General features: G+C 45.8%; 2 protein-coding genes across 5 annotated transcripts in view; one reads left to right on the top strand and one right to left on the bottom strand.

The window, feature by feature from the left end:
* Positions 1–1,032: 1,032 nt before the first annotated feature.
* On the top strand, positions 1,033–7,461 carry LOC148346848 (rho GTPase-activating protein SYDE1-like). Of its 4 annotated transcripts, none has more exons than XM_088323516.1 (14): positions 1,033–1,215; positions 1,737–1,963; positions 2,037–2,301; positions 2,421–2,699; positions 2,779–2,941; positions 3,105–3,268; positions 3,338–3,412; positions 3,477–3,556; positions 3,713–3,850; positions 3,953–4,079; positions 4,278–4,453; positions 4,519–4,774; positions 6,407–6,652; positions 6,867–7,461. In XM_088323516.1, the coding sequence occupies exons 1-14, from the start codon at positions 1,089–1,091 to the stop codon at positions 7,055–7,057; spliced, it is 2,514 nt and encodes an 837-aa protein (XP_088179642.1). In that variant the 5' UTR covers positions 1,033–1,088; the 3' UTR covers positions 7,058–7,461. The 4 variants fall into 4 exon arrangements, with proteins under 4 accessions (XP_088179642.1, XP_088179641.1, XP_088179640.1 ...); XM_088323515.1 differs by having other exon boundaries at positions 2,391–2,699; XM_088323514.1 differs by having other exon boundaries at positions 2,037–2,352.
* Positions 7,462–14,937: 7,476 nt separating this feature from the next.
* Positions 14,938–21,112, bottom strand: part of LOC148346847 (rac GTPase-activating protein 1) — a 54,495-nt gene continuing 48,320 nt past the window's right edge. Inside the window, exons 14-17 of the mRNA XM_088323440.1 lie at positions 19,997–20,129; positions 19,828–19,930; positions 19,660–19,753; positions 14,938–15,056 (exon numbers count right to left, since the gene is read on the bottom strand). Of these exons, the coding sequence (XP_088179566.1) occupies positions 15,002–15,056; positions 19,660–19,753; positions 19,828–19,930; positions 19,997–20,129 (385 nt within the window). The 3' untranslated portion in view covers positions 14,938–15,001. The remainder of the gene's footprint in view (positions 15,057–19,659; positions 19,754–19,827; positions 19,931–19,996; positions 20,130–21,112) is intronic.

The following is a 21,112-nucleotide window of genomic DNA, read 5'->3' as shown; positions in this document are numbered from 1 at the left end:
TGTTCAGAATGTTCTATTTTTCCCCCTTTTTTCTTTCTTCTTTTGGAGGGAGCTCATTTGCCGTATATTTGAACACCCTGCTATTTTGCTATTTCTCCCACTAAGAAATCAAGAGGGGTCAGAAATTTTCATCGTAGGTGCATGTCCACTGTGAGAGAGAAACTAAAAATAAAAATCCAGAAATCAGAATGCATGATTTTTTTAACTGTGTGCTCCAGCTGCAAATAATTATTCAAACACCTGTGTGTCATCTAGAGTTCTGACCTTAAAAGACCTGTTCGTCTCTCATGAAAAGTCCACCTGCTTCTTTATCCACCATCCTGAGTCAGAAGCACCTGTTTGAGGTCGTTAATTGCATAAAGACAACTGTCCACCCCATATGATCAAAAACACTTGAACTTGTGAAGACCAAAGACACCAGAGACAAAATTGTACACCTCCACAAGGCTGGAAAGGGCTACGGAGCAATTGCCAAGCAGCTTGGTGAAAAAAGGTCCACTGTTGGATCAATGATTAGAGAATGGCCGAAGCTATACATGACTGTCAATCTCAATTGGAGTGGAGCCCCCCATGCAAGATATCACCTCGTGGGGTCTCAATGATTCTGAGAAAGGTCAGGAATCAGCCCGAAACTACACGAGAGGAGTTGGTCAATGACTTGAAAAGAGCTGGAACCACAATTTCTAAGGTCAGTTTAGGTAATACACTAAACCAGCACATGTCAAGGCCAGTCTTAAGTTTGCGCGTGCGCGCACACACACACACACACGTACACACACGTACGTACACACACACACACACACACACGTACGTACACACGCACACGCGCACACACACACACACACACACACACACACACACACACACACACAGAATAAAAACAGCCCACGCCACACCACCCCCATCCCAACCATACACAGCTGTGCTCTGAGTGGGAGGGGGAAATGGAGGCAGGGGGAGGGGGCGGGGGGTTGGTTAAGAATGCCTGGAATTCATTTCCTGTTCTGCAGCACAGCATTTGATAAACGGCAAGCCAGAGAAGAAGAGCATGAGGCATGAGGTAATTCCCCCATCTCCACAAGACCCCAATGTGGCAGGGCAGGGAAAAGAAGGACATCTGCCGGCTCGCTATGGCTCATCCTCTGCTCCAAAGAACTTTCTCCCGGCTGCGAGGCAAGAGCCAATCCTGCAGGAAGACTGAGCAACAAGTAAATGGTGAGCATCGCAGGTTGGTTAAGACTCAATTTATTTTGCTCAGTTATCGAACCTCGGGACTTGTTCGTCGGACAGGAAAGAGTCGTCATCTTTAGAACTCCAGAAGTGATTGTTATTGAGAGGAAGCGCGGCGTGTCCTGGCTCCTGCAGAGTCTACTTGTACAAACTACACAGCAAGTGAGTCTTGGGTAACAGAGAGCAAGAGCATATGTGATGGGCGCTGCACGAGCAGTTTAACACTGTGGGACAAGGTTGTGATCAGTGCTTGCAGTTTATCTGCTGATTGACAACTCAACAATCCACGCAAGCCTTCGGGGGCAATCGGCAGACTCGGGAAGAGTGAATAGATCGGGTGTGTGGTGGATGGAACATAAACTTCTTTCAGACACACATTGACACCCCCGACCCCTCCTTGCTTTCACATTTGCACAAAGTGTGTCTTGTCTGGGGCAAAAACTCTGCGACTGGAACCTCTGAGTCTGAACGTGTCTATTGACGAGGATGACTTGTTTTCCCTACAGACCCGGTCACAGTCCAGGCCGACCTGCTGCTCCAGCACTCCAGCACTTTGATGACGAGCGACGTGGTCGTAGGGGCACTGGCAGACACCAAGCATGCTGGACTCAGCCACAACACCATCACAGCCAAGAGGCATTCACAATTTCAGCAAGGGTGGGAATCTCCTCACTCATCACCGAACGCCAAGGCGGACAAGATGTTGGAGGGTTTGGAGCTAATGCAGGATGAGGTAAATGAAAGCAGGTCAAGTAAGTGTTTGCCATTTTAAGTAAGACATCCCTGTTTTGTACTCAATGGTGCAGGTGGCCACCCGGCAAGCAGCTGGCATCCCTTCTTCCGCTGCAGTAGTTTCCAATCAGCTGTACAGGAAGCAGGCTTACCTGCAGAGCCTGAACCGCAGCAGCCGTGACTGGGTGCTGTCATCAACAAAGTCAGAGGCCTGGATACGGGCCCGCGGTCAGCGGTGGGATGGCAGCAGCCAGATCTGGTACAATCCTATTCCAGAGGAGCTGAACGCTGATGTGTGGTTATGCCAAGCAGAGACCGAAGCCCAATCGGGACACATAGGTAAAGACAGGCCTTCTATGGAAGCTGATGAAGCTGCTGCAAAACTCTCAGGTTGAAAGATATTTCTTTTGATTGTGGGATGTCTTAAGGTAATCTCTGGCAGTGTTTTCTTTGGGCAGTATCTCCGCCTTTCTTGCCAAAGAAAGCGGGTGTGATTGATGGACTGCGATCTCCAGACACAGTGAGGAAACTGTCCCAAAAGATGAAGAAACTGCCAGAACTGAGATGGAAACTTAATTTACGTTCCTCTCGTGGTGGACAAGGGAGCGACGGAGGAGGCCACCACAGCGGAGATAAGCAGGCCTCAGACTGCAACATGTTGAGTCGATATAACCTGGACAGCTCTGCCCCTCCTTCAATGCAGCGATCATCAAGAGCACACTCAGCCGTCGGAGCAGGTGAAGGAGCTGAGATGTCGATTTTCTCAGGATAGAGTCCCTTGCTCGCGCTCTGAAAATGCGACCCACCTATTGTCAGGGTACCTCAGTGACAGAGACTCACCAAAACTGCCTACGCGACACGCCAGCCAGCTGGGTTCTGTTCCAAGCCATACAGACGCTGAACCTTCCCCATATGGCCAGAGCCTTACAGGTTTACTGAATGTTCACCTTCTGGGCTTGGACCACATGGCTTCGACCAAGTAAGCAGAAACTAACATTGGCCCTAACGCACAATAGCTTCATAGTTGGTCAGCTTTAGTGTGTGTCATTTGTACAGTCTCCTGCTGTGCATGCTGTGTAGATCCATCAAGAGGGTCCTCAGTCAGTCGAGAATATCAAAAGTCTTGTTCCCATTTTACCCAGGTCAGATAAAGACCAAGAGATATTTCTGGCAATACAAATAGATGGGATCACCCGAGCTAGGACATCCCTTCTGAGCCTTCAGGGAAGCAGGGTGTCCTTAGACCACACTTTCCAACTGGAGCTGGAGCAAGCCCGTCAGCTAAGAGTGCTGGTACTAAAACCAGGTAGGACTCAGTTTGTCAGGCATTGGGGTCTTATCGGCAGCAGAGAACAGTCTTAATGTGGCTGTGCAGCTAAGCGGGATACAGACCAGATCCGGAACATAGTATGCTGTCTAGGGGGAGTCAGCATCTCGCCATTCTTAACAGGTGCGTCGCAGTAAATGGTTGGATTGGCAATGCCAATGACTGATGAAGACTATGTATGCGTCAGGGCTTCGGAGTCAGAAGCTGATAGTCAAGTTAGAGCCCAGAGGCCTTCTTCACATCCGACTGGCACTGCAGGACATGCAGGTAGGGTTTGCCGGAATTCCAGACTCAACAAAGAACTCATCTCTTTAAATCAATAATGCAACTTTGCTTTTGACAACATAACTTATGGAACAACTTCACTTAAAGCATGGATGGCGCATCTGATCATAACCACTTAATGCTGTGGATTAATTTCAGTCGGGAGGCCAATCGGCAGCTGGCCCTGCCGTGTTTGGGGTTGAGCTACGCCAACTGGTGGAACAAGAAGGATCCGCTGCAGACGTTCCGCTCCTAATCCAGAAGACTGTGGCAGAGATCGAACGGCGAGGACTAAAAGTAAGGCCCCCTTGGTTCCTTGACGGGAGGGAAATGCAGTAGAGTTGTTTCTTAAAGGGGATCAACCCGTTGCAAGTCCTTTAAAGTTGTCTCTGGCACTAGGTGGTGGGTATATACAGACTGTGCGGTTCTGCTGCCGTCAAGCGGAGGCTAAGGCAGCACTTTGAGAGCAACAGTTGGGCTGTCCACCTCACAGAGGATCACTATCCTGACATTAACGTCATTACAGGTTACTTGATCCATTTCTCACTGCTCCCTTCAATAGGATCCTACACTTTTCGGAACAGAGTAATCATTTTTCTCAGTTTCGAATCACTGGGCAACTAATAGTCTCAACGACTTTAGCGTTTTCACAGAGAATGACCATTTTGTCCCAAGTGCTTTTGTTGAGTATAAAATATTGTATTGACTAGTAGTGCTTGGACAGGAATCCTTAAAGACTACCTGCGTGAGCTCCCATCTTCGCTTATCACAGCCGCTTTGTATGAGGCGGTAAGAGAAGAGATATCTCGACGACCCCAGCCCATTCCGTCCGTGGGCCTTGACCTCAGGTTGGGAGAAGACACCGTAGAACTGCTCTCTTGTCTGCCGGTGCCAGAAAAGGTAAAACCACGAGACGGGCTTGTTGATAGAGTAGTCACCTTTGGGGTTGCCATTGTCTTTTCTAGGCCACATTGACTTTACTGTTGGACCACTTGAGCCTGGTGGCGCACTACAGCTCATGTAACAGGATGACGCATCAAAACCTGGCCGTCTGTTTTGGCCCGGTGCTCCTCAAGCAGACCCAGCAGGCCTGGAGGGGAGGCAGAGGAAAAGCGGGTTCAAAAAGGGGGAAGGCTTACTGTCCAGGCGATGATACAGGCGGTGCAGTGGATTTTAAGGGACACATTGAGGTTTTGCACTACCTTCTACAGCAGTGGCCAGGTGGGGAAAATGGTTTCCTTCTCGTCTTTTTAAATGCAAGTGTGGGCCAGAATGCTGGCTTTCTTTTGGAATGAAATTCGCACGATAGCGACAGCTGATGACCATACATCTTAGCCCATATTGTTTTGCTGCATGCTGGGTAGGAGGACTCAATGAAATACCCTAGTAGGAAAAAAGTAAATGCATTTGTAGCACATAACGCTTAAAAAACAAGAGTCTATTTGTTGAGAAATGCATTTATGGTTAGCTTTTACAACACCAAAATGTCCAAAATGTGTTTGGAGCCGTTGTCCCTCATAAATCTAGTTCTGTGAACTCAGAGTGGACCAGCTGGAGGCTATGGAATAACTACTTGAAGAAACACTTTAGACACGATCCATTGTAACTCTCTATTACCATGGGGGCGCCGGCTTGTTTTACAAGCATTGTTAAATTACCATAACGGATATGAACAACAACAAAAAAATCAGATTGAATCAATGTAGTTCTCCATACACCCACAAGGTGGCAGCCACTTCCCTTAATCATACCTCACAGGTAATGAACTAATCACAGGCAAGAAAAGACACAGACGGGACATAGTAATGCATTTTGAAATGAAATGAAATGATCTGCATTACCAGCTCAGTAGCCTAGATGGTAGTGTGCCCGCTTTGAGACTAGGAGGTCGCTGGTTCGCGCCTCGGCCGAGACATACCTAATTGGTATAATGGCGGCGCCCTCTGTTGGTTGCGGCTGCATCGGCTCGCTACAACGGGTCAGGTGTATCGACATTTCGTTCTGTGTACATTGTTACAAAGAATGACAATACAAAGGAAATTATTATTATTATTTATATAGCGCTTTTCAAGTCAACAATGTGCTCCACATTTCCCAATAGCGGCCTTGCAGCCATGTAAGGCGCTAACCTGCTTATTGGGGGTATTAGGGTTTCAGTGTCTTACCCAAGGACACTTTGACATGTAACACGGACGAGCCGGGATTCGAACTGGGATCCCTTGATCCCAAGACGAGCGCTCTACCTCCTGAGCTACTGCCGCCCTAAAGCATTTGTTTTCTAAAGCATTTGTTGTTAACTGTAACCAATCAAAAGAATAAAAAAAGATACTTTTGAATCCATTACTTTGTTAGTTTTGCTTGTCAAAAGGTAATGATAGGTCATGTATGATGAGAGTCTGTCTCCAGAAATTGCTTCACCTTCTTTCACACTGGCCCATAAAATGGATAGTAATGGTGAAAAGTCGTTGACGAGAAAGACAAAAACTTGTTTGTGTACTTATACTATATATATCATACCATATATATGTGTGTGTGTGTAACAGCTCGTTTCCAGTATATGTTGCCTTCCAGCGTATTCATGTTTAGTCTCTACTTGATTATAATCCTCAAAAATACAATTCCATTGTTTTTCATTATAACCCGTGATCACATTCTTTTAATTTATGGTAGATAGTGGCAGATATTAAACTTTTCGGTTGTTCTGAAAAAAGGCCAATAACAATCACTGATAACAAGATTTATGACTTTCACGGCCCAAAAACTGAAAAATTACAAGCGGCCTTGCTTGACAAAGTGTGAAAAGGGTCCTTCATGAGGTGGGCCAGATCTTTCCAACCAGTCTTTATTTCACAGTGCCGACCCACCGAATCCCAGCTGGTGACAACGCAATTGCTCCCATCCCTTCGTGCCCCAAGCAGTGCCACGAGAGTCAGGAGAATTCCGCTTCAGATGTGGTGTCGCGACAGGGCGGGGAAGGCGTTGCCTGCCTGGAAAGCCCTCCCACCATAAAGCGCTACGCCGGCGATTGGAGCGTCTGCGGGAAACAGCTGCCGTCCGAACAGGAACAAATCGATTTGGCGGACAGCGAGAGCGACCAAGGTCAAGTTTTCATGCTTCTTTTTGGGTCTCGTAGCTCAGGCAATGTGAAAGTTGTTGACCTGTCTGGTCAACACATCAATCACAAAGTGTTGATTTTGCATGCAGTTAAGAGCAGCAGCAGCTTTTCTCCCCTGGTCCTTATAAATGAAGTCTCCTTTCTTCATTGAGGATATGTAACAGGAATTTACTTGAAAATGTTTGTTGTGTTTTGCAGGTGGAGAAGGTAAGAGGGAAAACCAAGTAGTTTTGCTGCCACCAGGTGGCACTGGCAGCACCACGCTCTGTGTTGAGAATGTCCTGGATTTCGACGCTCCCTTTAACTGTCGACTGAGCCTGAAAGACTTTGACATCCTAATTCATGATCTGGATCGTCAGTTGGCCAAAGGCTTCAATATTTACAGGTAGACGCTGAAGCCCGAGACGATAGACGACCGAGTCGTTTTTTGGAACATCAGAGTTTCAAATATTAACAAAATTTGCACTTTCCGATGTTGAGGAAAATCCCTGTCAACAAGGATTTCATGTGTATATTTTCCAAATATGGACCAGGCCAAAGTACTAAAAAAAGTCTTTCCGGTAGCCTTTGCAAATGATGCGGCTCGGCTCAGTTTTTTCGAAACCTTGCTTTCGTTGACGTCCCAGGCCGAAAGATGTTCGAGAGTCAACGGCCCTCGCGGTACCAAGTTGAACCTTGCAGGTTAGCATGACCCCACATCCCACCACGCTTGGCACACGTCACCATTTGTGTGTTTTAGCACTATTTGTCAAGGCACTCCTTTTTTGGCAGCAAAATGTACAAAATGGGTTGACAGTCTACAAAATAAAAAGCATTAAAGCTAAAGAAAAATGTCTAAGTCTCCATGATTCAGACTTTTAAGCATTTAGGCGGGGGCTGCCTCTGACCGCCAGCTTTTCCGTGGGGCGGGTTTGGTCACTTTGAGTCTCCATAGTTTGTATTCTTCTGTGTGCTTTATAGTACTCTTTTCCATTTGCATGACATAATACAGCTATATCTAGTGTTTGAATATTATACAAAGTTGCTTTAATGAAAAAGACAGCAGTTCTGCCATACCTGTCAATTGATTTTTTTCCCCCCTTTTTGATACTTTATTAATCTTTTTAAATTGTGCATATTGAATAACAATATTTCCATGGAAAAGGAAAATTGTTCAGTTAGAACTAACTTGTCTTGCCCATTTTGTGTTTAATCCAGATTGTCTCAGTCACTGGTAACATCGTAGATTTATTATCGCAATATTAATGAGGATATGGGTCATTCAGAGCCATTTGGGTCCCCGTGACATAAAATTATATATTTTGTGTAAACATTGGCTTGCAGTAATTCTTTAAAGATTTTATTCTATACTTAAGTGCCTTCTGCCATAGAACACACACATAGGTATACAGGATACATTTTAAATAAATTACTCTGTAGTACAAGTACCGTATTTTCCGCACTATAAGGCGCACCTAAAAGTCTTAATTTTTTTCAAAAGCTGACCATGCGCCTTATTATACAGTGCGTCTTATTTATGGATCAACATTAAATCACAAGGTCTCGCAACTACGCAACAGCCGCCGACTCGATTTTTCCCCGAACGTGTATGCTGGGATTTATATACCGGCGTTTAATTGGCTAACCAATGTGGTGTCAATCATCATTTGAATTGATCACTATTGGCTGAAGTTATTCGGAGCCTCGGATTGGCTAGATGGCCAAAACAAACCCTGCAATTGGCCGAGTTTAGCAATGGCGTAGCAAGCTTAGCAAGCTTGCTAAAGTACACCATAAAGTAACATGTTTTATTAGTCTGTATTTGCAAATAATTTACTCTCCTGGATTTACTTCACTCACGGTTGTAAGGAGACCATGATTGCGTATCATTATTGAACGTGAGAACTTAGGTGAGCTATGCGGCTTTATATTTTCCCGGTATCTTGTTTTAGAACGATCTTGATGTTGCTGTGATGAGTTGAGTGAATTAAACTCAATTCCAAGTGTTTATTGTCATATGCACAGTAAAGGTGCGAGCGAAAAAGAAAATAGAAACTAAGAAATGTTTGGCATTTCTTGAATCCCAAGACTTTAACCTTCCGAATGATATTTGAAATGATGCATTTGAGTGACATCGTACGGACACCTCATACGCACGTGTCTACGACACGTATTTGCTTCTTTGCAAGCTTTGGGAATGTTAAGGGGGTAATCAGTTGGACTGAATCATCTGACTGTTTTGTCGACGTTCCCATTGTAGCGCCTTATAATCCGGTGCGCCTTATCTATGGAAGATATAGGACCAAAGACTTTTTTGGGGGTGCGCCCTATAACCCGGTGCGCCCTATAGTGCGGAAAATACGGTACATTAAAATGCTATGCGCCCAGTCATTTGTTTAACCGATGTTACAAATAGGTGAAAAACATCTAATTAATGGTTTTTCGACATTTCTGTCATTTCCTCAATGATTGTCCTCGGGACATGGGCAAAGTTCTGCCGGGAGGTATGATTTGAAACTTCTGACAGGAGATTCTGCCAGCTGTTCGCAACATGCTTGCATCTGCCGTGTCGGAGCGGCATCTTCCAGCACAATCAAAGTCAACAAACCACCAGGTGGTGATCAGTTGACAGCTCCGCCCCTTTTCACCCGAATGTTCAGAACATGCGGCCGCAGGTCCGGCGAAACGACGACAAAGTCGATCATCGAACTACGGCCTAAGGTATCCTGGTGCCAAGTGCACATATGGACACCCTTGGACACCCTTATGTCTGAACATGGTGTTCGTTATGGACAAACCATGACGGGCACAGAAGTCCATTAACGATACACCACTCGGGTTTGGGTCAGGGAGGCCGTTCTTGCCAATAACGCCCCTCCAGGTCTCACAGTCATTGCCCATGTGAGCGTTGAGGTCTCCTAGCAGTATGAGGGAGCCCCCAGGGGGCGCGCTGTCAAGCACACCCTCCAAGGACTCCAAGGGTAGGTTGATGACTTCCGGGGTGAGAGGACGCTGGCGTGTATGTCGCCGCTTCTCACTCCAAAACTTTTCCAAATTTTTTTCGAAGCTCAGATACTTTTTCTGATCTTTCTTTTGCCCTTCTGTTTTGGACTGTGGGTACTTTGGTTGATGTAACCCGAACCAACGTTTCACCTAATCAATCAAACCCTCGTAACTTAGCCCACGGGCTTACGCCGGTAGCTTAAACATACCAGCTGTCACTGCACCGGCCTCTCTCCCTCGTCATGGCGTGCCAAAACCTCGCCGCCTTTGGATTATTTCTGATACTCCTGACGTCCAGCGACAGGATTGCTCCACTATTCTGTCGCGAAACTTCTCCGGATCCGGTGGATTGGACTGGGGCCTCCGCCACCGGAGCTGCTCCACCATCCTGACATCGCTCGCCTGCCTCGACGCCGCTACATTCACCGCGGATCGCGCAGACACGTCGAGTATAAAAACCCTGGCTCAATCACCTCGACCTGGTCCACATCTCGACGCCCCCTCATAAACTGCGGCCGTAGGGCTAACTGCCATACATTAGCCCGCCTAGCTAGGTCGGCTAACAGCACTGCCGCCGTCAAACAAGACACCTCCGCCGTCAACTTTGGATTACTGAACGTCCGCTCACTCAGGAACAAGGGCCACAACATCCAAGACGTCCTCGCCGAACGAAAACTCGACTTCCTCATTTTAACAGAAACCTGGCAACAAACAAACGACTTCGCTGCTCTGAATGACTCCACTCCTCCCGGCTTTGTTTACATCTGCCGTCCCCGTGGCAACGGCCGTGGAGGAGGTCTGTCTCCGTCTCTGCATCGACTTCCTTTGAATGCCTGGTGTTTAAGCTCCCCGGACCCACGCCAGCCATTATTGCTACAATTTATCGCCCCCCAAAGCCACATAGTGATTTTATCAATGAATTCTCCAGCTTAATTACACATTTATCCACTCTCTCGCCAAATTTAATTTATTGGGAGATTTCAATATTCACATGGACAACCCCAACCTGCCACTCACCAGAGACTTCACATCCTGCCTGGAGAGCCTCGGGATACACAGCCTTAATGACTTCCCCACCCACATTAAAGGCCACACATTGGACTTGGTCTGCTGCTCTGGCCTCTCTACTTCCAAGCCCACTGCCGACGTTTTTCCTGAATCTGATCATGTCCTCCTCACTTTTAACACCGTACTCTGTCTCTCTACTGTCAAAACCTCCCGTCTCATTTCTTTTCGTAATACCAAAAATATCAACATTGACACCCTCTGCTCCATTATTGACCGTTCCCCACCCCCAGAAGCTCTCTCAAGCCCGGATGACCTCACCGCTCACTACAATGCCTGCCTTACAAATATTCTATATTCTCTTGCCCCCCTGAAAACCAGGACTGCCTCATTCTCCACATCTGCCCCCTGGTTTACACCCGCTCTTCGGTCAATGAAATCAAAGAACCGCCAACTCGAGCGACTCTATAAGAAAACAGGCCTCACCATCCATAAGGACATGTACATTACCCATACTGCTAAATACAAGGACCAAATTGCACAAACCAAATCCAGCTACTACTCCGGCCTTATCCTTTCCAACGAAGGAAATTCAAGAACTCTCTTCTCTGTCATGAACAAAATCCTCCAGCCACCAAATTCTCTCCCCCTCCACAGCAACCTGCAACTCCATAAAGGAGTACTTCAATCACAAAATCCTTAAGATTCACCACCAACTCCATCAAAACCTGTCTGCTCCCTCCCCATCTGAATTTCCTTCTCCTTGTCACTTCTCCAGTTTTGCTCCACCCACGACTGCTGAATTATCCAACCTCATACTAAAATCCAAGCCCACCAGCTCGATCCCCTCCCTTCATCCCTTGTTAAATCCTGCCTCCCTTCCCTGCTTCCTCTCATATCTGCCATTATCCACTCCTCACTCTCTTCTGGTATTGTCCCATCACTTTTCAAAACCGCTGCTGTTACCCCTACGCTGAAAAAACATGGTGCTGACCCCAACAACTTTGACAACCTCCGCCTCATCTCCAACCTTCCATTTATTTCGAAAATCCTTGAAAAAAACTGTTGCTGCTCAACTCCACTCGCACCTGTCCCTCCACTCTCTCTATGAGCCCTTTCAGTCTGGTTTCCGCCCCCGCCACAGCACAGAGACTGCCCTAATCCGTATTGTAAATGATCTCCTCATAGCATCTGACTCCGGTTTAGTCTCCATCCTCATCCTCCTAGACTTGAGCGCCGCCTTCGACACAATCTCTTACCCTATCCTCCTCAATAGACTCTCCTCCATTGGTCTCACCCATACTCCCCTCAGTTGGTTCCATTCCTACCTCACTGGCCGCACTCAGTTTGTCCAGCTGAAATCCTTCACCTCAAAGCCCTCCCTAGTCACCACAGGTGTACCCCAGGGATCTGTCTTAGGTCCTCTTCTCTTCATCGTCTACCTCTTGCCTCTTGGTCATATCCTCCGCAAATTTAATATCCACTTTCACTGCTTTGCTGATGACACCCAACTCTACCTCTCCTGCAAACCAAACTCCATACTCCCACCTCCCTCCCTCACCTCTTGCCTTTCCGAACTCAAAACATGGTTCACAACAAACTTTCTTAAATTAAATGCCAACAAAACAGAATTCCTCCTTCTTGGCACCAAATCCACTTTATCCAAAGTAAACAATTTCTCTCTCAACATCGACAGCTCCTTAGTGTCCCCCTCCCCCCAGGTCAAGAGTCTGGGTGTCATCCGGGATAGCATGCTTACCTTCCACTCACATATCAACACCATCACCCGCACTGCTTATTTCCACCTCCGCAATATTACCAGACTCCGCCCTTCCCTCACCCCCCGCACCACTGCTATTCTCGTCCACAGTCTTGTCACCTCCCGCCTTGACTACTGCAATGCTCTCCTCTTCGGCCTTCCTCAAAAGTCCCTCCATAAAATTCAGCTGGTTCAAAACGCCTCTGCTCGCATCATCACAAAAACATCTTCCCAGCAGCACATCACCCCGGTTCTCCAACAGCTACACTGGCTTCCTGTTCAGCATCGCATCAGCTACAAACTGATCCTATATACATATATGGCCATTCACAACCTGGCTCCTCCTTACCTGTCCGACCTTCTCCAGGTGCACGTCCCCACTCGCTCCCTCAGATCCTCGTCCTCCCTCCGACTGTCAGTGCCCCCTGCCCATCTGAGCACCATGGGAGCCAGAGCCTTCAGTTGCGCTGCTCCCAAGCTTTGGAACAATCTACCTCCGGACCTCCAAAACTGCACACCTCTCTCCACTTTTAAGTCCCGTCTAAAAACACACCTGTTCAGGACTGCCTACAACACATAGCTTCTCCATTTCCTATGTTTTTATGATTTTATGTCTTGTTTTTATTATTTCGCTTACAACTTTTTAAATTGTATTTTTTTCATTGTCTGTACAGTGTCCTTGGGTGGCCTGAAAGGCGCTTTTAAATAAAATGCATTATTATTATTATTACTCTGAACTGCTATTTGGTGCATAAAGACAAACAACGGTCAGGACCCATCCCCCGATCTGAAGGCTGAGTGAGGCTACCCTCTCGTCTACCGGGGTGAACCCCAACGTACAGGCACTGAGCCGTGGAGCAACTAATATGCTCTGCGCCTCTCACCACCGACAACTCCAGAGTGGAAGAGTCCAACCCCTCTCGAGAGGACTGGTAAACGAGCCCAAGCCGTGTGTGGAGGAGAGTCCGACTATATCTAATTGGAACCTCTCAACCTCACACAGCAACTCAGGCTCCTTCCCTGACAGAGGGGGACACATTCTATGTCCCAAAAGCCGGGGATTGTCGCATCAAGGACCCCTCCCTTGGCTGCTACCCAGCTCTCTATGCACCCGACCCCTTTGGCCCCTCCCAAAAGGTGGTGAGCCCATGGGAAGAGGGACCCATGTCATTCCTTCGGGCTGTGCTCGGCCGGACCCCATGAGCAAAGGCGCTCACCTCCAGGCCTGGCTCCAGAAGGGGTCCCCGTAAACCTGCGTCCGGGCGAGGGAAATTGTGGCCCAATGTTCTTTGTCTTCATAAAGGATCTTCATATCTGCGTTTTGTCTAGCCCCTCACCTCGCACAATAATTTTTTTGTATCCAACAGAGCTGTCATTTTACATCAGTCCAAATATACAACATGGATATACATTGAAATCATAACTGACCAATTTATCTTCCAATATTCTTGTTCATCAATTAACTAAAAAAATTAATGTGAGCAACACGTGGAAAGGCCTGTAGACATCCAAGACTTCAAGACTTTTTACCACATAAAATCAACCAGTCTTCATCAACAATGAACTACTGTACAATCAAAAAAAAACAATATGGACAGCTGCCATACCATTCATCAATTATTGCAGAAAATATCAAAACTTGAAATAACAGCTGCAAGGCTACTTGAAAATAAGGGCAACAGAAATAACATTTGAACACACACACACACACACACACACACACACACACACACACACACACACACACACACACACACACATTTGCTATGCAGTGAGCAATGTAGTGGTGTTTTTAGCAGTGACAAAAGTTTTGGCGTACCTGGACACAGCGCGTTTTAATGTCTCCGCCTTTTAATGTCTCAGACTCTTCATTGATGTTCATGTTTCGTCTCATGTTTAACACTTGATGTGTTAGGTACAACGCTCTCGACGCATAATGCACATACAGCCTATACAGCAGAGTCATTTTTTTTTTACACAAAGCCCCAGTCTGTCGATGCTGGCTGGAAAGAGATTTTTCGCTGGAGAAGCTGTCATGATTCATTCATTTATCGCGCGCCGGTGTTTTTGTGGCTCGGTCAAAACATGGATCTCTCCTCTCCTCAGCGCAGCCCAGAACAAACACACACGGAGCGGAGGAGAAGGGGAGTTACTGTAAAGCCTCTAAACAACACGGGGTGCAACTAAAAATGTTTACATTTCAGGTAAAAATGCGCATTAAAAAAAAAAAAACCAACAACATTATTTTGCCGTGCGCTTGCGTGCCACCGCTTAACCCCTCGCATGACTTTACGCGTGTCATAGGTTGCCGACCCCTGTTTTAGATTAAATGTTTGAATATTTTACATTATTATAGGTTACACTGCTTATATGGCACCAAATTGTACGAATGACCCATATATTGGCTGAGGTTGACAGGTATGTCTTGCTGACATCAAGATAACGACACTTAAATTCGGCGACTGACCATACGATGGAGAAAAATCTCCTCTGGATGGACAACGTGGGGAAAAAAAGGCTCTGTGCAGTTTCATATGTCAATTTATTTGTCAAAAGCCAAGCAGGATTTTAGTGGCCATCCAATTGCTCAACTCCTTAGGACGGGTGACTGGAAAAACTTCTTCCCTGGCGGAATCCCTTCCCTGTCAAGGGAATCGTTCCTCGTTAGGAAGGAAAAGACTTGGGATGAGACCCTCTGCCAAAAAGTCGGCTTGCCAGTGTCAGGCCTAATTACGACTCCCCTTCAAAATCTGCCTCCACTTCACATAAACCATGCTTCTCAGCGCTGCGCTTCCGACTATTGTCAAAATTGTAATCGTCTAATGTGTTTATAAAGGAATATTGATTGGCATGATCAAAGAAAAAAGTGAGTTCATTAACCCCTTAACATTTTGCGTCGGGCCGTCAGAAAGTTGATAAAAGAAAGTCGTGCTTTCACAATGTTACTAGTCACTAAAATACATCATGCCACATATCATTGGAAAGCTTCAACTTTTGGGATTCAAGATCCATATTTTAGAAAGTAGTCATCACAGAAACATCACCATCAGTCTGAAACAAGAAACACAAAAACTATAAAGCCGGTATAGCTCACTAATAACACGATTCTCCACAAACATGATCTGGTTACATTCAGGAGAGTCCAGTGAATCCAACCATGTAAGAGATTTACTCCAGAAACACACGATAAAGCAGAGAGATAAAAGCATTTCTGTGTCGTTGGACGTTCTTTGTTACAGTCAGTCTGTTTTGCCGCATAATTCTAGTGTACAAATAAACTGGTAAAATTATTCCCAAAATGGCTTTTGGCTTATGACTTTTTCATTGATATCACTGCCAACAGCAGGCTTTATTTCATGGTCCGTACCATGTGACAACCTATGAAAAAAACCGACCTATTTCCGCTTCAAATATCTTTAATAGTGACCGATTTAAATGTTAATTGACACACTCGTTAGCCAATTAAAGTCCCAACATAATTGTATGCAATTTTGTGGGATGTATCTATATCGGAGCTGAAAATAAGCATGCGTAAATGCAACCCGGGACCGATTTTTACGAGTGAATATAGCACGCAAGGTGCACAATCATGGATTAAATTCTGGAAAGACAAGTCAAACATGTACAACTCTTTCACAATGTTTAAAAATTGCCAAAGTAAAATACACGGTTGCAAAGTTTTAAGGGCTGTAAATTGGTCGTCTCCAAATGGCCACTTCTGGAAACGCTTTGACATACCTTTAGAAAATTGTGTAAAGTACAATGTTAACTTTTTTAGATTGTGATCAAATTTGACCTGGGAACTAGGTAAGGTGAAGCCTGTTGTCCACCTAGGATGCCCATGCTACACTCTTATGCAGGCATCTGAATGTAAAAAGAAAATTTAGCCCAGAATAAAAACCTTTTATTTCTTTAGGTTCCAACTCAGATTACTTAATGTTAGTACCACTTGCAGTAATAATTTCAATTGGAGACAAAACCTCAGAGTGTAACCTTTAAAAAAAAAAAAAAAACCATCCATATTCTCTAAGCAGTTCAAAAACAGCATTTAATTTACCTTGGGTACATGTTGAATTGGGATATCGGTGAATTTTACAGGAACGTTCAGGGGTTAAGACATACCAATGCAAAGGACACTAAGGCTGAAGGCAACCCAGTGTAGCTCAACGCTATAATATCCACAATCATGACTATTTGTACATAAGTGGGCTTTATTTGGTGCACGATAGTAGCCGTAATGTAATGCATGTTTATTGTCGCAATAACCAGAGGACCTTTGTGAATGAGTATACTGCCAAAATCGGATTTGCCCCCTAATCCTGAGAGAAACGTCTGAAACACTTCAAAATCGCTGTGGTGTTCCATTGAGATCACAGCATGATTCAGATTCAGATCTACTTTATTGTCATTCTAGTACACGTGTATACAGAACGAAATGTCGATACATCTGACCCGCACAGTTTCCTCGAATGTACAGATATAAGTAAAAGTTGTATTGTATTATGGCTACGTATAGTATTTTACCATACCATAGTGCCGATAGTGCAAGAGGAGTAGCTAACCAGATGTGCAAAATGGGCATTCAGGTTAACAAGTCAGGTAAACAGTAACATTAACACTGTAACAATAACGCTGTAAGTACAATAGTGCAGAGAGCAAATGTGCAAGGAGTGGCAAGCTATAAAGAACTGCCAGTAGTGCAAAAAGTCAGATTAGCAGCCGTTAAGATTTAGGTTAACTATATGTTAGATTGACCATTTAACAGTCTAATGGCCAGGGGGCTAGACTACTGCGGAACCTGGTGGTCCTGCACCGCACACTGCAGTACCTCTTCCCAGAGGCTAGCAGAGTGAACAGTCCATGATGGGGGTGAGAGGGGTCCCCGATAATGTTCTTAGCATGGGATAGGCAGCGCTTCTGGCCAATGTCCTGAATGGAGGGAAGTGTAGTCCCGATTATTTTCTCTGCTGTCCTCGTTACCCTCCTCACACTACCCCAGTCGGTAGCGCTGCAGCCTCCACACCACACAGAGATACAGCTGGTCAGGATACTCTCTATGGTGCCCCTGTAGAATGTGATGAGGGAGGGTGGGGGCAGGTGGGCTCTCCTCATCCTCCGCAGGAAGTACAGGCGCTGCTGTGCCCTCTTAACCAGTGATGCAGTGTTCACGGACCAGGTGAGTTTGTTTGTAATGTGCACCCCTAGGAACTTGATACTGCTGACAACCTCCACAGCCTTGTTGTTGATGCAAAGTGGGGCATGGTTGGGCTGGTTTTTCCTAAAGTCGACAATGATCTCTTTAGTTTTGTCAACATTCAGGACCAGGCTGTTGTGCCTGCACCAGGCCACCAACTGCTCCACCTCCTCTCTGTAGGCCAGGTCGTTGTCGTCCCTGATGAGGCCCACCACTGTTGTGTCGTCAGCATACTTCACGATGTGGTTTGTGGCGGACCTAGGGACGCAGTCGTGTGTCATCAAGGTGAACAGCAAGGGGCTCAGGACACAGCCTTGGGGGGAGCCCGTGCTGAGGTAGATGACATCTGAGATGTTCTGACCTATCCGCACTGATTGGGGTCTGTCACTGAGGAAGTCCAGCAGCCAGTTCCGCAGGGGGGTGTTGAAACCCAGGAGTCTCATTTTGTCTACCAGATGTTGTGGGATGATGGTGTTGAATGCTGAACTGAAGTCCAGGAACAGCATCCGCACATGGGTGTTCTTCTCCTCTAGGTGTGTCAGGCTCAGTTGAAGCGCAGAGGAGATGGCATCCCTGGTGGAGCGGTTTGTCCGGTAGGCAAACTGAAAGGGGTCGAATGAGGAGGGGAGACTGGAGGTGATGTGCTCTTTAACCAGTCTCTCAAAGCACTTCATTATGATAGGAGTCAGTGCAACGGGCCGGTAATCGTTGAATGATAAGATCTGGGGTTTCTTTGGCACAGGGATGATGTTGGCAATTTTGAAGCATGATGGTACTTTGGCTTGGTCTAGCGAGGTGTTGAAAATGTCTGTTAGTACACAAGCCAGCTGATCGGCGCACTCCCTAAGTACCCGCCCCGGAATGTTGTCCGGGTCTGGAGCCTTCCTTGTGTTGACCCCTCTCAGGGTCTTTCTCACGTCGGTTGAGTCCAGGTGGAGTGCCCTTTCGTCCTGATTTGGAACCGCTTTCGCTGCAGTGGTGCCGTTTTGTGCCTCGAACCTTCCAAAGAATTTGTTGAGGTCATTCAGAAAGTCCATGCTAGTGTCCTGCACTGGGGCGGTGGTTGGCTTGTATTTGGTAATGGCTTGAATGCCTTTCCACATATCCCTGGTGTTGGTTTTATTGAGGAAACGTTCCTGGATTTTTTGACTGTACGTTCGCTTTGCTAGTCTGATAGCACGGTTCAGGTTAGCCCTCGCTGATCTCAGCGCCTCCTTGTCACCAGATTTAAAGACAAGGTTCCGTACTTTTAGTTGTTTGCGTATCTCAGCAGTCATCCAGGGCTTCTGATTGGCACGGGTGCATATAGTTTTGGTATTGCTGACGTCTTCTGCGCATTTACTGATATAGGCTGACACAGAAATCTATATTTATTTTGTTGTTGTAAGTGGCAGCCGATTTAAACATGTACATGTACAAGTCAAAAGTCTGTAGCCTAAACAGAGACCGAATTAGCAGATTTTGCTAACACCTGCTAGAAACTGACTCCCCTAACTACTGAGAGAAAAGTCTATAACAATTCAAAATCACTGTGGTGACATATTACACAATAAAACTTATATAGTACACCAAAAAAAGCCTACTTATGCGCAAATAGTTGTGATGGTAGCGTTTTGCTAGATTGGGTCGCCTCCGGTGTCAAAGACGTTTGCATTAATGTCCCAATAAAACTCACACAATGATTTATTTTGTTGTTTTGATCAGACCGATGATTATTCCTTAATAAAGACATTATTTAAACTACAGTATAACTAGAACGTGTCAATGTCATTGATAAACATTGTGAAACATTGCATGCAACGAGATAAGACATGGTACTCCAGGGTAAAACATGTAATAAAGACTTTGAAGATAAAGAGGAAAGGACTTTTAGGATGATTAGGTCCCAAAAATAATAATTAAAAACTGGCATAAGTTATAATAATGCAATGAAGAACAGTGCAACATTCAGCAGCCGCGACTTTTAGACCACTGATTCACACAAAGGGGTGTCAGATTTTGCAGGGGAGTCATGATTAGGCACAACACCGGCGCCATTTTTTTAGTCTTACTTGTCCACGTTGTGATCCCGATTTGCGGCCGGAGTCCATCCGTGCATCGTTCGGTAGCGTTTCAGCTCAGGAGACATCAACGGCTGAAAGAACGCTAATGAGAGCCGACATGGTTAATATAAAATCTGAATTTTGGATCAAGAAGCCATTGACAGACATGAAACCTACCGTCCCCTTCAGCCTGGCCTCTCTGTCTTGTTGAGGTCGACGCCTGGAGGCCGAGGACACCGTTCCAGTAGTCCTCGGGGAGGCAAAGGAAACAAGTCATCACCTGACGAGGACACGGACACACATCAGACACCTTGCTGCATTGGCCATTAGATGAGGAGCCGCCGACCTTAAGCTGAATGTTTGTGTCACGCATGATGGTTGACGGCGACGGTTCTGGTATTCCGTGTCCCACCAGGGTTGGTCCAAAAACCCGGGACAAATTGTTCTGGTCCATCTGGCACTGAGGACTTTGCATCACCCTGAAAGCCAAACGGCCGCGCAGGATTACAGGACGTTTCTGTGTCCGACACAGATAAGATCTGGCCTAAAAAAATTAAGCCCGATCCAGGCCTGAGTGGTATTAAAGCTTTACTCAGCCTGTGCACGACCCATTAACTATTTGCAAGACCAAGTCTTAAGCAGACCGAAAATGTCATATTTGATTTATGAGGATTCGTGAGGAAGAGGGGTATTTTGACTATTACAACCAAATCTAAGTTAACTCATTCAGTACAATATCATATTAATACATTTTGGGAAGCATTGTCATAAAAATATGCTTCTGTTTCATTTTTAAACCATTCTAAAGGCTTTAGCCCTACCGATCAGCAAGTATCAAGCGTCTGAATGATATCGGTATGACAAATCACCGGAGCGGCTTTTGTCAGAACTTGGTGCCTAGTTTCCAGTTACACTGTATGGCAGTGCGTTTTTTTTTTTTTTTTTTTTTTGGTTTGAACAATTTTATTGACAGTTAACAGCAAATAAACAATGTGAGGTTTGAACAATTTTTCCGACATTTTTAACAGCAATTAAACACACAATTATATTATATCCCAACAATATGAGTATTTATCAACACTTTTAACAGCAATTAAATACATTCACAATTTAATTATATTATAAAAATATGAGGTTTGAATAATTTTTATCGACACTTTTGACAGCAGTTAACCAATGTGTAAAGGGCAATACTATTGTGCAAGGGCATAACTCTGTCTTCTCAAGTGAGATTCCATCCCACCCTCCCAAGCAGCATCCTCCAGTCCTCTGCCCAGGATGCTCAGATGAGTCCTCTCCCTTCTTACTTCTACATTCCACAACCACCCGAATAACCAGGCCGTTGCTGTCGGGACCCCAACAGTGGAGCTCCGGTTCCCTCCTCCGGGTGGGTGCAGACGATTCTTCTTTATGGCTGCGTCCTAGGCTTGCCACTCGCAGATTGTATGGTATTTGCATCCAT

Source organism: Urocampus carinirostris, chromosome 19 (assembly GCF_059441175.1).
Source record: "Urocampus carinirostris isolate Australia breed hairy pipefish chromosome 19, RoL_Ucar_1.0, whole genome shotgun sequence".
Lineage (NCBI taxonomy): Eukaryota > Metazoa > Chordata > Actinopteri > Syngnathiformes > Syngnathidae > Urocampus > Urocampus carinirostris.
Note: the sequence above shows the minus strand (reverse complement) of the source record. Positions and strands in the feature narration are given on the sequence as shown.